The sequence below is a fragment of the Xiphias gladius genome, chromosome 5 (assembly GCF_016859285.1).
Source record: "Xiphias gladius isolate SHS-SW01 ecotype Sanya breed wild chromosome 5, ASM1685928v1, whole genome shotgun sequence".
In the NCBI taxonomy this organism is placed as follows: domain Eukaryota; kingdom Metazoa; phylum Chordata; class Actinopteri; order Istiophoriformes; family Xiphiidae; genus Xiphias; species Xiphias gladius.
In genome coordinates this window covers 19,235,900-19,252,409 of record NC_053404.1, presented here as the reverse complement: position 1 = coordinate 19,252,409, position 16,510 = coordinate 19,235,900, and the positions used below count along the sequence as shown (strand labels likewise).

Genomic DNA, 16,510 nt, shown 5'->3' with positions numbered 1-16,510 from the left:
ACTTTCCCATACAAATCATCCTTACTGCATCTTCATAGTATTTGTTTCCATGTGTTGCCCATACAGTTCAGCTGATGCAGTACAGTGCTTGCAACACCACGTCATCACTTTTCCCCACTGGGCTAAATAAATGGATGCGGTGTCAACCGCAAACTGTCTGTTTCAGATAAAACTTTTTCTGAAAAGCCGTATCAAATTGAGCAGATCTGGTAGTTTTTGCAGCAAACACGTCATTTCTGGAGCATGTTGGGGTCTGTTTCCATACACGCAAAGCTAACAGACAGGCCCCCATCAGAAATTCATACAGGTGAAAAAAAAGTGCCTTTGTCTATGACATCACCCCGAACAAGATCCATTCAGCTCTGAACTAAGTGAGCTAAGCGGTGTGAGTCTTTGATCTCAGTGGGAGCATCTACGCCTAGCTCTGCTCCCCTGCCTCTAATGACTGCGCCGAATTGGCACTCGGTCGGCTCGAGACCAACAAAAGCAGCTTTGTGCTAAATGGGAGGCCCGTGAGCCTCACCTGGTCACACACATGCATGCGTACGCTCACCAGTTAAACACACAGGCTGTGTGGTCTTCGCAGTTTAGCTAGAACGTCCTGCTTTTGGCAACAACACGTGGCTGACATCAACCTCCCCCCCCCTGTCAGTCAGACACTGTGAGCCTTCCGAACGAAAGGATGTGAGAGGTGCCTTGCTTTTGTCTACCCGCAGGAATAACGTGAGCCCCCTTGGGAGACAGAGTTAATCTGTAGTTGTGCGGAACAGAGTAGAAGGGAACTGTTTGAGGGTGTTTGTTTATTTTAAAGTTCGTGTCATCACGCAGGTCTCAGGAGGACGCCTGGGCATCAGTAGGCCTCCTCAGAATTAAACAGGTGTTAAATGCCTGTGTGGTCCATTCAAAACGTTACCCTCTACCAGTGCGTCTGCGTGTTCAACAGTCATTTTCCCGATTCCCAACCTTCTAATCAACCCATTTGATTCAATCATATTCATTAGTTGTTGGCTTCATATTTACCTCAAAAGCATGTTATGGTTGCCTGATAATGCAGCTGTTAGCCGGTGCGTTCCCTGTTGCTATTGCATCCAGGGACACTCAGACGTTCAGTACTTAAAAATTCTGCTTGGCAAGAAGTAACCTTTTAATGCAGAAAATGAACAATTCACATTGTTATTACGTCAGTGTTTCTGTATTGTTTATTGTCTGGCTTTCGTTTTTCCCCCGCGTAGCTCATAATTGCAGTCTTTTTTTTTTTACAGAGCTGATTCTGATCATGATTGTCGGAGCTCTTTGCTATGATTTCTGGCAAATGTGTCCTTCGCTAAGTTCCCGGTTAACCCAGTTTTATTGGAAAGGGGTTAAAAACGATTACACAATGAGAGAGGCTCCGGGAGAGACAGCAGTGTGTTTGTAAGATGTGGTGTGACAGCGACAGCCGCAGAGGATTCGCCATGTGACGGCGAGGTTTTGCATCTCTAGACACTGGGAATGAAGTGAATAAGCCCTTTGCTCCGGATTGGTTGTGCGGAGACGAGGATTTGCGTGGTTTGTGGTCTCACGGCGCAAGTGCACGTAACAGAGGTGACGCCATAAGGTCCGTAAGCATCTGTGACGATGTGGAGTTATAGATGTTTGAGTTTTGATCAGATTCCGAAACTCTGAGCCTCCTATCACACGTGGCAGCTCGTTACAACCTGCTGTGCACTGACCGAGGGCTGAGTTGCTTTGGCCGGCACCATTTTAGAGATGTCCAAATACAATGTCTGTCATCACCATATTATTATGACCCCCATTTCGTTCTCTTTTTTTCCTTTTTGATCAGGCCTTAATATCTAAAAGTCTTAGCCAAGCGCACCAGTTTCAAACCTGGGAACTGACTAGTTCTGTTATACACTACGAGGTATACACCCACCAGACCTACAAATGTTAATGTCTGAAGTGGCTGTTGATATAATGTGACCAAAATATGGAAATGTCCTGAAGTTTCTGTAAGTAACACTGAACTTGACAATCGTCTGTTCCAGATCCTGCACTGTAGTGTCAGAAGAAGTACACACCCTGTACAGTGTGTGTGTGTGTGTGTGTGTACCAGAAGACTGTCTTGTTCTGTCCATAATGAGAGCAAATTATTTGTGTATCAGATTGTGAGTGTGTGTGTGTGTGTGCTTGAGTCTGCCTTCTCAAGTATACAGATGATATCAGTAGTGGTGCACAAATACATTTTGTTGTCTCTGCTGATGTGATATTAAATGAAGCATTTTGTTCATTTGTCCAATTGTGCAGTGAGCGCTGTGGTCGAACTGAACCGCGGTCGTACCATTCTACAGTTGAACTTTCTATTTATAGCCGGAAGGCAAGCAAAGTATTTACTGAAGCATTTATGCAGACTTCCCTTTGCAGCATTATCAGATTTTTTTTTTTTTTTTTTTTTTGATCCAAAAGATTCCTCAAAAGAATCACTTAACCCTCTACGAAAATACTGTGTGGTAGTATACCCTTAACTAACAGTGAAGAATCTTTTTTTTGAAGAATACGTATGTTTAAAAAGTCAACTCATTACCAAAGGCAAAACACCTCGTCTTTGAAATGTAGATGATTCGCTAAGCAAAATCACAAACTAAGGGCTGATAACGGTCCCATCCTTTAACATCCCATAGTGGCCTGTGCAGGTGTTGTGCTGCTGGTCCTCTGATTGAAGGTAACCCCCTTTTTCTCACCAAAGTAAAGGCGTCGCTTCGTTTTGAAGTGTCGTTCCTCGTGTCTTCCCATTCATAACAGGCTGGATTTAACAGTGCAAGGGACACGCACTGACAGCCCTTCCGGAGACAGCAGTGTTTAGATTGTCGGTTGCTCATTTGGAAAGGGAGCACTTATTTAAACACTAGATAGCCTGTAAAGAGACACCGACAAACACACACCCTCATGCACCTACAGTACAATGAACCTGTTTACTTACATTTTCGTTGGTTGATATCTGATTCTTCTGCAGTGTAGTTTTTTATGTTTTTTTTTTAATAACGAGAAGCACCCTGCACCATATGCGCAACATATTCCTAAAAACATGAGGTTTCGTAACGATACATAGAGAACGAAATGGGGGCCATAATAATATGGTGATGACAGATATTGTATTTGGACATCTCTAAAATGGTGCAGGCCAAAGCAAAGCAAAATAATTTTTTTTTTCCTCCCCTTTGCTTTCTTGTGGAAATAAATATGCTATCACTGTGTCTGCACTGAAATTACAAGTTAAACTCCGCTTTACGCATGTTGCTAGCCAGTGGTCCAAGGCCAGACTTCCGTGTCTTCCCAGGGAGTTCACCTCAACACAACCTGGTAGCATCTTGTTCTTCAATACCCCCTCGAAGACATTACTGTGAACGTTAGCTCGAGGGCATGTACTCCACCTCCTGAGCCTTCCTTCTCGCTCTCTCTCTCTTTCTCTTTCTCTTTCTTTCTTGTGCCCTGTTCCAGTGCAGGTGGTGCTCAGACCCAGCCAAGGCTGATTACTCTGAGAAGTCGCACCCTGGCTGGAATTACTCACGTCTGACATCGTCCAAATCAAACGTTTTGTATTTTCATTGCTCCATTTCCATTATTGGCAGTATTATTAAGATCAGATTACCCACAGCTTAGTTTGCATGGCAGTCTGTCCAGCTGTTAAGTCTCTGAGCAAGTAGAGGAACATCTGCAGTGATGTCACTGTTGGGCAAAGGTGAAGAGGAGCGACAGGCTGACCTGGGGGAATGTTGGCAGATGAACTTTGGCGGGGCTCTATCACTGACAGAAGACAGAGCAAAAGTCTGCATCCAGAGGTGAGGCAGCCAACAGGCCTCTCACCGGTTTCCGATTCCAGGATTCTCTGGAATCAGAGGATGAGTCAGACTATTTGGACGGTACGAAGGCTTGTTTTAGCGAGCTTAGATTTCACTGCATCAAGCATCCCAGAGGCAGGGTTTCAACAGAAGCAGCTCTAAACTACAGTCCAGCTACATAACAGCATTCAGCTGTAGTGCAGGTTACACCACAGAAAACTGTGCGGGTTGCGCCTCATTGTTGTTTTTTAATTGCCACAGTCTGAAGGGGTTTCGATCCTATTAATGAAGAAGTGTGAATCTCTCCCTGTGGGGAACCCGACTGTCCCCCGCACACGTTTATACACAAACACACTGCACTCGTGCAAGTCTTATTGTTGGCACTCTCCACCTCAGTCTGTCCGTCTTTCCCCCCCCTCTGTCTTTGCAGCTCCTTCACTCGCACGTTTCACACACGCCACGCAGTAAAGCTTAATTTACAGGAGCTGCCATTGCGCAGCACGTGTGTATTAGTCTAGCGTAACGCCTTCCAGATGCCCGGCATCTATACCACACGGCCCATGCGCACTGAAAGAACAGACGATTGTTCCAGGGGTCTTCCCATTAATGAGAACCAGGCGTGGTGGGGGACTGTGTGTGAGCATGTGTGTGTTTGACACGCAGAGAGAGAGAGAGAGTTGTGCTAGGTGGGGAAGTGATTGTGTGTGTGTTGGAGAGAGAGTAGCAGCGCACGCACGTGTAATCTGGGCATGTCTGAGAACTTGTCGCGTATGTGTTCGCTCATGTGCGTGTGTACGACTGACAGGAAGGGCGCAGGCAAATGTGCGCTCAGCCGTGCTTAAAGAAACGGCAGGTATGCGCGATATGATGACGTCGGCGGGGGCATCGGACGGATGGAAGTCCCTTCTCACCCCCTTGGCACGCTCTATGGGGTGCATCTGACACGTTGTTAAGCTTCAAAATGTCTGAAGCCAGGCGCAAAGATGGCTGGAACAGACCAGCACCTCGCGGGCTGTCTTATAGTGATCTGGGAGTGCTCATAGAGTGGAGGTGTGAAGGAAATCTGTGGCCTACCTGGGGGGAGATGTTGAACCCCGTGGTCAAAGTCAAATTAGTGGACGGTAAATATATACATATATGTTAAGGATTAACTTAGGGTTTTCATCCTTTAGTAAAAATAGGTGTGATTTCATTTGTAGCTTCATCTTCTCAGGGAAGTATGGAATTGAAACGAATAATTAAATGAATTATGACATGATTTCAACTCCGACACTGTCTGCGTCGCGGAACGCTTTAACATTTCAGCAGCCTGGCCCATGGTTGGATTAACCCACTAGGTCCCTCAGGGCAAAAATAAACTGTAGCCCCCCCCCGTTCTCTGTCGACTGTCTGCCCTGTCACTTTCAAGTACCCATCAAACACAGAGCACACAGCACACCACACACGGCAGCTGGATTATATTTCCCCTACACCCAGGTACCGACCATTACTCCAGCTACCTGGCCCCCCTGGTTTGCTCTGTATGAAAGTAGTCTGTGGTAACTTCATTAAAGACCAATTCACAAAGGAATATGTGCAATGCAAAATCAACCCAATATCATTTTGATATTGTATTTCAGGGAAATAGAAAACAGTGCCAGATAGTTGATGATTCAGAAACAGTTTTTCCCTGCTAGAGGACTGCTAGATCTGGCCGCAGGTGCTCTGAGACGAGCAACGGTTGTCATACATCACACTCAGTACACACAGTAATTGCGACATTGAGATGGAGGAGGCTCTTGACACCAATAGGCAGCAAATGAATGCCAAATTGTGCACCATTGGAGTTTAGCTTAACCCCTTGTACCATGTTGTTTCTATGTGGTCCTACGCCAGCAATTACTTTTCTTGTACCTTTTGCTTTGTTAACTTTTCATATTAATTTATTTTTTGTCTGGTAAAGGTGTCGGTTGATCGCTCATTCAGTCTTACACACTCTGTTGCATGAGAAAATTATTATTTTTTCTCCGCCACTAATATGTGTGTTTGTTTGGTTGTCTTTCCGCAGACCGTGGCTCTCAGGGAGCCTTGGACCTCACGGAGTTGATCGGCGTTCCCCTCCCCCCCTCCGTCTCCTTTGTTACCGGTTTTGAGGGTTACCCTGCCTACAGCTTCGGACCGGATGCCAATGTGGGCCGCCTCACAAAGTCGTTCATCCCCGACCCATTCTACTATGACTTCGCCGTCACCGTCATAGCTAAACCCACCACACGGCAGGGCGGCGTGCTGTTCGCCATTACAGATGCGTATCAAAAAGTAAGGCACTGTGATTTCATTTAACTCCACTCGCCTACGTCTTTTCCTCTTTATTTTTCCCACCCCATATGAAATGATGGTTTTTAATACCTAATTTTGTTGTTAAGATTGTACACTTAGGTATAGCGCTGTCAGAAGTGGAAGATGGTTCCCAGAGAGTTGTGTTGTACTACACTGACCCAGGAACGACAGCCGGGACCCAAGTAGCAGCTTCTTTCAAAATGGGGGACCTGACAGGAAGATGGGCTAGGTTTACCCTGACCGTACAGGAGGCAGAGGTGGGTCTACTCTCCTAAGTTCATTTCCTTGTTTGGGTAAAGATGCTATACGTGATATAATTATAATATTATATGAGAATGGCTGGATCTGCTGATCTCTGCAATGTATTTAAAGTTAGGAGACTGAGGATTTTGCATGTAATTTGCTGGATTGCACTGGAATTCATAAAAAAAAAACTGTTTATCCAGAAACATCATTATTTTTTTGCTTTGTTTTCAGTTTCTAAGAATGAAAAGTATCACATTTGCAACAAGAAATAACAGAATTTCTGTAAACGTTGGTCTTCATACCGACCTGGACTCTTTTGTTTATGGTAATTCTATTGGGGTACAAGCATTAAAACAACAAGTGGATGTGTAAATCTTTTAAAAACAGGTCACAGATATACTTTCATTTTCAAAAGAAGGCCAAATAATTTACTAAAATAGCTGGACACTGTAGTTAATAGGAAACATTACTGATAGTGTAAATAGTACATTTGTTAGCGACTACTTTCAGCTGCAGATTTGCTGCCCTAGTGAATATTTACAGCAGCGGGACAGAGTGTGTGGGATTGGCTCAAAATAAGCTACAGCGCCCATGTTCATCGTAATGAAAGAACGTGTCACTCAGTGAAACGGTGATTTTGATCAGGAGTGGAGCGCTGTGGCACAGAGGAATAAGCTGTAACAGCCTTTGGCCGCACAGGTAATACATGTTAAGTCAAATTCGCTTTTGGCTTTAGTTGTTTCATGGGATTTTTTTGACATGAAGAAGAAATATAATATCGCCAGACATATCCTTTAACAGTGTTCTGATGCAGTAATTTTTCGCTCGTAGAGAACTTTAGGCATTACCCCGTGAAAATTGTTGCTTGCTCGGCATATCTGCCGGAGTCGATACGGTTTTCTGTTGATCAGAAATCTTTTGAGCTCAAAGCAAAATGTGCATCTATCTACCCTTGTATCTCAGGTGCGTCTCTACATGGACTGCGAGGAATACCACCGAGTTGACTTCACCAGGAGTCCTCAGCCGCTGACCTTCGAAGCCAGCTCGGGGATCTTCGTGGGGAACGCCGGGGGTACAGGCCTGGCGAGGTTTGTGGTGAGTCGGGATGGGACTGGATTTACCGGAGTATTAGTGCATGTGTGTGTGCATGTGTCAGCCAAGCCTGCCTGCCCATAATAAGGATTCCCCCGCCTGTTTCCTCTTCAGTGTGTCTGACTTGAGAATGGATGTCGTATCTGCTGATATATGCAAAGACAAACATGGCGTCTGGGCGGTTTCCTATTTTCACATTTGAGACATGAACGCTACAGTCTCGGTCAGCAGTTTTATGACCACCACAGGAGACAAGGAACGAAAGACGACGATGAATGTGCTTACGAGCACTTCCTCATCCTGCGAGACCTCGTAAAATGACAAACCCTATGTGATTTACATGTTTGGTATATAGGTGATGGTCTTATCTCGAATGACTTACACTGAGCGCAACCGTGACGGCAAGGGACACATTCTTCAGTTAAAAGGAGTAGAGTCAATCGATAGCAAGGATGCAAAGGTGGAGGTTCCAGTCCCATGCATCTGTTGTCAAAAATATCCGTGAGGTTATAATGAGGGAGTGCGTGAAAGAGAAGTGCTGAGAAATCAGATTCGGGAGAAGAGGTAATAACAGATGCAATGCCGTATTCTGCTCTGTGCTCTTGTAAAAGAAAAGGAACCAGCACTAAATGTTTCAGCACTTTGCTCCCAATCATCGGATTAGAAAAATGCGTAACTTGTGACCTTGAAAACAAAAACCAGGCCTCTTCTTCGCTGCATCGCAACCTTTTGTCCTCCTCTCCTCCGCGGATGTGTTATGTAAGTTCACGTGATGGAAAAACATGTTTTGTTTTTTTTCCAGGACAGTGGAGAGAAGTTTTTTTTTTACTGCCAAGAAGCTTTTTTCCCTCTCATTAATACTTTTATTACACAAATGTGAAGTGAGTTTTCAAAGAAATCCAGTGAGCCGGGCTCGGAGAGCATGTTTATATTCAGGAATTTTTGGTCTCAGAGGGGAGTCAGTTTGTTTTCTGGAACAAGGTTTGGAACAAGGTTTTCATTACCTACTGTAGGAATATATCATGAAGAGCGTGAGCTTCATTGGAGCCAAAAAACAAAACAAAAAAAAACCCCTCACCATTTAAAATCTCAAATATTCTACATCTTTACTAACTTACTTCATCTTATAGAGAAAAAGTGACTCCTGAGTTTGACTCTTTATTTTTTTCGCAGAGGACTTTTACTGACTTTCTAGTGGCTTGGTAGGGTAGCAGGGGCACTGAGCTGATAATAGAGACACAAGAAGAAATAGGAAATGTTTTTTCTCTCTATTGCGATTCAATTTAATGTCATTTGAATCAAGATAAAATAATTTTATCCCATGAGTCTTAGCTACAGGCAGTCTGTCAGAGCCTCGTGAGAACAAAACATTTTTGTTATCTTTGCTGAAATACCAATTTATTTGAAGTAAAACTTTTGTAACTGAAACCCACTGTGTTAAAGGGACAATAGGCTTTGGACCGAGCCGGGCTGGCAGTTTCCCCGTTTCTAGTCTCAATACTAAGCTCCTGTAAGCTAATCGCCTGCCGGATAGAGCTCCATGTTTATCTCAGGAAGAAAGCGAATAAGGAGATTTCCCAAAATGTCAAACTGTTCAAGGGAAAGCGACAGAGGTTAGCCCCCTCATATGAGGTATTTACTAACGGCAGAAAACCCTATATGGTGAGAAATGGTCTATTCCAAGTTCATCGGTGCTACGAACTTTATTTGTCCAGTGCCGGAGTAGCGGAGAATTGTGGAAAACATCATCTCCCAGGTCGAATTGTTTCAAGTTGATGTTGACCTGAGTGGACTAACTGATCGAAGTTGGGCTTCAAAAAAAGTTAATTATCGTTGCATTGTTCTAAAACACTGATGTGACTAGGATCATGACTGTGGGCATGTGTTCGTGACTTAAGGGTCCTTAGGCGTGACTTTTAGTGCTAAACTGCTTGGCGAAAATACTCCTCGACCAAAAAACATGGTAGTCCCAAAGTTAGGACTATGGCTGATTACACGTACCCTTATTTCTTAGCTTTGCCAGTGAGGAGTTTTGGCCCTAGGATGCCTAATATTAGAAAATAACAGGTGGAGTTGAGTTGAAAAATGTCAGGATACTAAGGCTCCAACAACTGCTAGCATTTAGAAAGGAGTATTTGGAGTGGACGTACATACAAAAGACATTAAAAATGTTGTTACAGAAGCACCCAGAACTGCGACGTCCCTGGTTTCGATCCCGGTCGTGGACTTCTTTTTGCACGTCATACCCCTCCCTCTCCGCTCGTTTCCTGCCTGCATCTTCGCCGTCAAATGTCCAGTGAAGGCAAAAAAAAAAAAAAATCCTAAAAAGACAAATAATGTCACGAATCAAGGCACACCAGTCATCTCTGGGTGACATCAGCCAGAGGACCTCTACAGGTTTTTCCTCTCGCATCTCCTCCCAGTACGCTCCATCTCTTTCACTACTCCCTCTCCTCAGACAGAGAGGACCAGTAGTGACTAGTCGGTTTCCAGCTCCTCTTTGTTTGAACTGGCAGCTCTTACAGAGACCCCCCCCCCCATCTCCGCCCGAGGAGAGCAGCAACAGCCACGCAGCAGCTCTCTGCAGCGGTACACTTGCACACATGCAAACAAATACGCCAGAATATCTTCCGCCACACACTCACTTATTCACTCCTTTCTTTTTTTTTTTTTGCTTTGCTTAGTTTCACACCCCATGTTGGGTGTTGGAGACTGCTTGTGTGGCTGGCACCATCTCCACGTGTCTGTGTTTGTTTGAGAGAGAGAAACGGAAAGTAAAGACACACAGAGAGAGAGAGAGTGTGTGTGTGTGTGTGCAATCCATTTTATGTGTCCTCAGATTCTCCCTGAGCAACTGAATGGGTTTTTCTTACTCATAATGTATTAAAAAAAAAAAAAACTCTTAGCCAAGTATGCGCCTGACCAAATTCGTGTTCCCTTGCGTGTGTGTTCAGAAGCTCATGAAGCAGTGTTTGCTAGTTTAAAGCAATTTTTTTTTTTTTTTTTTTGTCAGAAAAGTTGGGAACGTCCTTTTTAAAAGTTATGTTGCGAAATGTGTCTTTACCCCCCGGACACAGCGGCGATGGCACACACAGTTTTTAATCACAGATTTGGCCAGTGGCAGCCCAAGCGACCTGCTCTCTGTTGCTCCGGCAACAACTCTTTCCTCAACATGGTGACTGCCAGTAACTTGCAAGTACTTAACCTTTCTCTTAGCCGTCCCTGACACAAGAAAAACTCTTGAACACCCGTCTGTGTACGGCAAAATATACACAGTGGCTCTTCGTTCATATCCAAGCTACGATACGTCATCAAACAGATATGTTATAACCTAAGCGAGGGACACATTCACCAAACCGGTTATAGATACTTGCCTGTGGATCCACATCTGGTACATTTCCTCTGAGGGGTTTGAGAAAACATCAGTTACTGTTGCACAGTTTGAACATAGAAAGGGCAGCTCGAGAATGAACACCACATTCTCACAGATGAAGAAGCCATATACCTCGTCCTTAACTACCAATGCCAACAATTGTCTGCCAGGTGTTTTTATATGCATAGCAACCATTCAGAATACGCCACAAGGGGTTAAAATACAGATTCAGCTCCAAGATATCTTGTTAGAAGACAGGCAGTTATTCTCATTAAGATTAAAAACTTCATTGTCGTTTGTTTTGTTAACCCATTTGGTGCCTCTGCTCATTAGCACCTACCAGTCGATGTCCAGTTTCATAGTGACTCCATTTGGAGCAAAGGATCGGTCATACCGTCCTCAGAAACGGGTTCAAAGACGGACCTCACCCAGTCCAGGGTCACGTCAGTTCAAACATAAAGGTCACTGAGTTCAGAGCAGTCAGGCCGCGAGCCCCGAAGCCTGCAGTGTGGCTCCAGATGCCCAGGAAACATGGCTCGCCCGACTTTACCAGCAGGACCGATTGCGTTTTCTCTCCTGTCCGGAGCTGAGAAGCTCTGTTCAACGTTGAGCATTATCAAACATGTTCAGCTAACGGGGCGGGCGCCTGACGATGCGAGGGGTTTATGACGCTCGTCAGACCTCCTACGGAGTAGAAGGATTTCTCAGGTGACATGACCGTTTAAGCCAAACCCCTCGTGTATGAGGCAAACTACCTTTTCCTTTAGTTCAAACTCTCTCGTGTTTTTGTCATTTGTGGGGACATTGTATTGACTTCGATTAATTCTCTAGAGGCTTACCCTGAACTTAACTGAATTCCCCCGGATGCAATAAATGGTTTGCCTAATTGGGACCAGCTTTTATGTCCCCACACGGAGCATGAGCCCCCCCCACTATGTCACTGCGAGTACAGGTTTTTGCCCCCCGCAATGTGATTACACTGTCTGGTGTAAGCAGCTACTTGGGCTTTCATCTTGCAGTTCCAGTAAAACTGCGGAAGTTGACCGTACCCGTGTGTCCGCTAACGTGTGTTTGTATGTCCCTGTTTCCAAGGTTTCACAGAGACTCAAGCAAGTTTGGATTTAGTCATCTGTGTTAGAGACATAGCCGTGTGTGTGTGTGTGTGTGTGTGTGTGTGTGTGAGCAAGCTTTTGAGCATGCAAATGTGTTACTCAAACAGGCACTTACAAATCCGCCCACTGACTTCAAGTGTCTGCATTCCTGTGAATTGAAAAGTTTTACAAACTTACCATCTATATCATTGATCCATGTTTCCGTGGCTTCATTTTAAGGGGAAATTCGTTCGCTACAGTTGTCTAAAGAGAACGGGAAAAGGTTATGCGGCGCGTCCTTTTGTTTGTTGCAGTTGTGTTGTTTACTGCAGAAACAGATGTCTCTGATTTAGTTGCTATCCCAGCTCCATATCCGCCCACTCTCTCCCTTGCTCTACTCTTCCCCCTCCTCTCTATTTCTCACTTCTTCACACCACCACCGAATTTCATAGGCTTGTGCCTCATGGCGCTAAAAACAACCTCCGGCCTAAAGTCAGTATCCAGCAAACTTGGCTGAAGCTGCCCTTGCGAGTTTTTACGGATCTAATAAGAGGACAAGCCCACTGACTCCCAAATGGAAAGGACAGTTCCCAAATACACGTGTGCACACACTCATACATACACTTAATAGCCCCCCCACCACCTTAAGTGGCATACAACGGTTGCATATATCCGATATTTCTACACTTGCTTAAGAAGAGATCAGAGAGTTTACCGCTCTTTGCAATAACTTGTCAGAATAGCGACACCCTGAACCGAGTCAGGATTCACAACTCCACTGTTCCGCAGGCGCGACCTACAGCCTCCCGATACTCGTTGCTCTCGGCCAGCTGAAGCACTGACGCCTGCTGCGGTCGCTGCTAAACCTTCACAGTGTTTAAGTGTCGGACTCTTAGCGCTTGCACGTGTCCCTCTCTGACCCACTGGAAGGATGCGCTGCAGTTGTTACTGGCCTCCAAGGCCCTCCAGCGTCAGGGTTTGTGTTGGTCAGGGAGCATACTTTCCCACAATATCAAGTCAAAAATCTGTATCTACGGGAGAGGATGGGAGAAAATGATGCACAGTGAACGACAGTAATATGCATATATTAGAGATTAGACATAAAGCCTGGTAAAGATTTTTGACTTGTAAAACACCTGGATCATAGTTACTGTAAAAACTTTATTTTAACTATTGGTGCTGACAATACTTGACAGCTGCAATGTTTTTTTTTTTCTGAATTTATCTTACATGTGAATTTGCATACTTATTCAGATTTATAGGCTGCTGCGTCGAAGCTGATGTGAAAATTGTTTTTGGAGCACAGGCAATTTCGACAAGCACGAGGCACCTGTTCCACCTGCTCGATGTTTGTGGTAGTGTGTGAATATTTGTGTTAGTGTGTGTGTGTGTGTGTGTGAGTGGGGGGAATAATGTGTTCTGTAATGAGGGCCAGAAATATAAACTGTTACGCAAAAAAAAGGCAGAGGTCGCATGCTGGTGTGTGCGGAATGTACGCTGAGGCTCAATAAAAATGCAATGACACAGAATGAACCAAATTACCACACACCATAACACAGACTCCTCTCTTCTTTCACTCCCCTCTTCCCTCTCCAGGGCTCCATCCAGCAGCTGGTGTTGAAGTCGAGTCCCACGGCCCCGGATGACCAGTGCGAGGAGGACGATCCCTATGTGAGTGTGCACCCCCCCCCCCCCCGGACAAAACAGCCGAGTCCGAGGGGGAGGTTCAGAGCGAATTTTGGCTCTGCTGGAACGCGACTGCCCTGCAGTCCAAACCTGGAATTGTTGCCCCATCTACTGGTGGAAAAAGTGCACTGCAAATCAGCTAGCTGGCCAAAAGTATGTGTGACAAGCCCATCCTCATACCTGTGTGTTTTTTTTTTGGTCATCCTCACTCCAGGTAAAGGAAATCAAATTGATACAGCGTACAGTGACGTTTTAGACAATAGTGTGCCTCCAACAGTTTCAGGAAGTGCCTTTTTAAATGAAGAGATTGTGGTTTCAAGTGTTACAGGGTTTCTCGTCCATACAAATTTCAATCATATTGAATAATGAATTTGACTACCCAATTATTGCTTACATCGGTGTTTGAATAGAGTTCAATTAAAACCGTGTGGGGACAGAAACTGGGACTCAAACACTGGGCACCAGTTTTCCAAGCCCACAGCTTGAACTCAGACGGCATTTGTCCAATTGAAGAGCATTCAGTCATTTCTGTCTCGTGTCCGCTTGTCTTCGGATTCCCCTTCTCCCTGCTCCCATTTCTCTTTCAAGGCCTCCGGTTACGGAAGTGGTGATGACGCCTACGAGGCGGCTGAAGAGAGAGAGGAAGTGAAGAAGATCGTGGAGGAGAGAGAGTATACCATGGTGTGTAAATCGTACATACGCCCTCATACACACCACACTGCCCCCTCTTCCCATTTAGCTGATCTGGACTTGGACCAAAGAACACAACTCTTATCCTTTTGGGTCTGGCTGGAGACCGGATCATGCTGATATGTGCGGCTCTAGGGGTAAAACAACTACCGGATTATTTTACTTAAGGATAAATATAGTTACCAAACTGTGATCACAAGTAAAAGGTGTATATAATATTATGATGCTTTCTAAATTTAAAACCAGCCCTTTCTCTATCAAGATGCTTCTTTCACAGATTCAAAGGAGAGAGAGAAGAGGTTAAAAAAATAAATTGGATTATCTTGCTACTGTGTCTTAACAGCAGTAGGTACTAAGTCATTCCGGCTTTTGCAACTATGATATTGCAGCATGCTCCGTCCAGGGAGCGGCCGCTACAGAAAAAAGACCCATCTTCCCAAAAGTCCCGAGCAGTGGCAGAGACACATTTCCGAGTTTTAACCACCGATGTGGCTATTGACCCACATGCTTGGCTTGGCAAACGCCAGCATCACAAAGAAAACGGATTTAACGAGGGACTGTGACCGACCAAAACCAAAGTGCCCAAATGACGGTGCCGTACCTTCTTAGCTTAAACAAACAGGAGGAAACAAGATTAATAAACAAGAAAAACCAAAAACAGCAGGCCACCCCTACAAATCCTAATAGGATCATCAGCGTGGCAGAGTAGAGACCTTATAGACTACGATTTCAACATCTGAAACAGGGACAACTATGTGGCTTGTTGGGCAGAGGGAGATAAGTTATGTCCCGAGCAGCGCCGCAGCCATCTCGGCTCATTATGTCGTCGGCTGTCACCGGGGGGCAGTCACCCGCGGGAGCAGGTCAGGAAATTATGCTATTACCGGCAGGGTCTCAGCCTCGTTGCTCAGCGCAGATTTCAGTGCCTTGCCGACGGGCACGTGGACAGAGACTGTCAGAATGAGAGGTGATTTAGCTCCGATTTTTCCTCCTCAAATCTGTGAGGAAGAAAAGCCACCGTGGCCCAGCTGGAATACTTTTGCTCTGACTCCACTGATGCTCCCTGGACTACCTCGCTGACTTCCAGCTCTGTGTCACTAAGATTTGTGTGAGTTTGGAATCGTGATGTGTTTTCCACGCTCTTATGTGTGACAGCTCTTATCCAGCCAGTTCCGAGCTATTTGAAAAATGTATCCCCCAGCCACGTTCAGGACGGTCAAAGGACGGACTCAAATCCCAAGCCCAGCACTTGTCAGGACAGTAAGGATTGATTGCTTTTTCATTGTCAGTCGTTTCCGTGGATCTCTTCATAAACAGGGCGGCAGGTTTTTTTTTCGGGGGGCAATAGGTCAAGACGTTCTATCATCACTGCCTATCTAGTAGAAATAATGCAGAAATAGTGTTGAAGCAACAAGCTGTGATCCAGCTTGGTGCAAAGTGTGGAAAGTTGCTTTCAGTCTCAGTCTGACACTGTAGTTGTTTCTGCTCTGAGTTGAAAACATTTCCTACCATCTGTGGCAAACACTCACCTTCCTCTTTTCTTTTTGTTTTGTTTTTTTGTTTTTTTCCTCTTCCTTTAATATTCCGAGCAACGGTTTCGTTGCATTATAACGGAAAATAAAACTCCCTGTTTACAAATACATCCGAAAAGCCCAAAGCTGGAGTAACTCAATGTATACAACCAGGCTAGCGTCGTCGTGTTCTGTGGTTTCATGGTTGTAGGATGTTTCACATGGAAACAGACAGACTGACTATAAAACTGAGCAAAATCAGAAATGTTTTTTTGTTTGGTTTTTTTTCTAACCCATCTAGATGATCAATTTAAGAACTTTTGCTGTTCTAGTTTTGTTTTTTACCTGCATCTCATTAAATATTTTTGTTTTATTTTATAAATATTTTATTGCGGAACGTTTTTTGTATGGTGACTGACCACCACCGCCCCCCTCCCCAACATTATGTTTGATAGGCCCTACCAGACCTGGACCCCACTTACAGCGCCCCGGTCCGAGCGCCGCCCACCGAGAGGTCAGTTTTCGGCGGCGATGATGACGAAGAAGACGTCGAGGAGACTTCTGGCCAGGAGGAGGAGATGACCACAGTTAGAGGTATTACCATACTCATTTAAGGTCATCTGTCTTTGTGGGTAACAGAAACCTGTTTTCACTGAGTCTTTACTTGCAGGTATTAAGCAAAAGAAA

At 44.9% G+C, this 16,510-nt stretch overlaps 1 protein-coding gene across 6 annotated transcripts in view; it reads left to right on the top strand.

Moving 5' to 3' along the window:
- Positions 1-16,510, top strand: part of LOC120789729 (collagen alpha-1(XVIII) chain-like) — a 57,814-nt gene that overhangs the window by 25,420 nt on the left and 15,884 nt on the right. For all 6 annotated transcript variants that reach the window (XM_040126674.1, XM_040126675.1, XM_040126673.1 and 3 more), the window contains exons 3-8: positions 5,866-6,113; positions 6,221-6,391; positions 7,344-7,475; positions 13,533-13,607; positions 14,211-14,303; positions 16,279-16,417. In XM_040126674.1, coding sequence (XP_039982608.1) covers positions 5,866-6,113; positions 6,221-6,391; positions 7,344-7,475; positions 13,533-13,607; positions 14,211-14,303; positions 16,279-16,417 — 858 coding nt within the window. The remainder of the gene's footprint in view (positions 1-5,865; positions 6,114-6,220; positions 6,392-7,343; positions 7,476-13,532; positions 13,608-14,210; positions 14,304-16,278; positions 16,418-16,510) is intronic.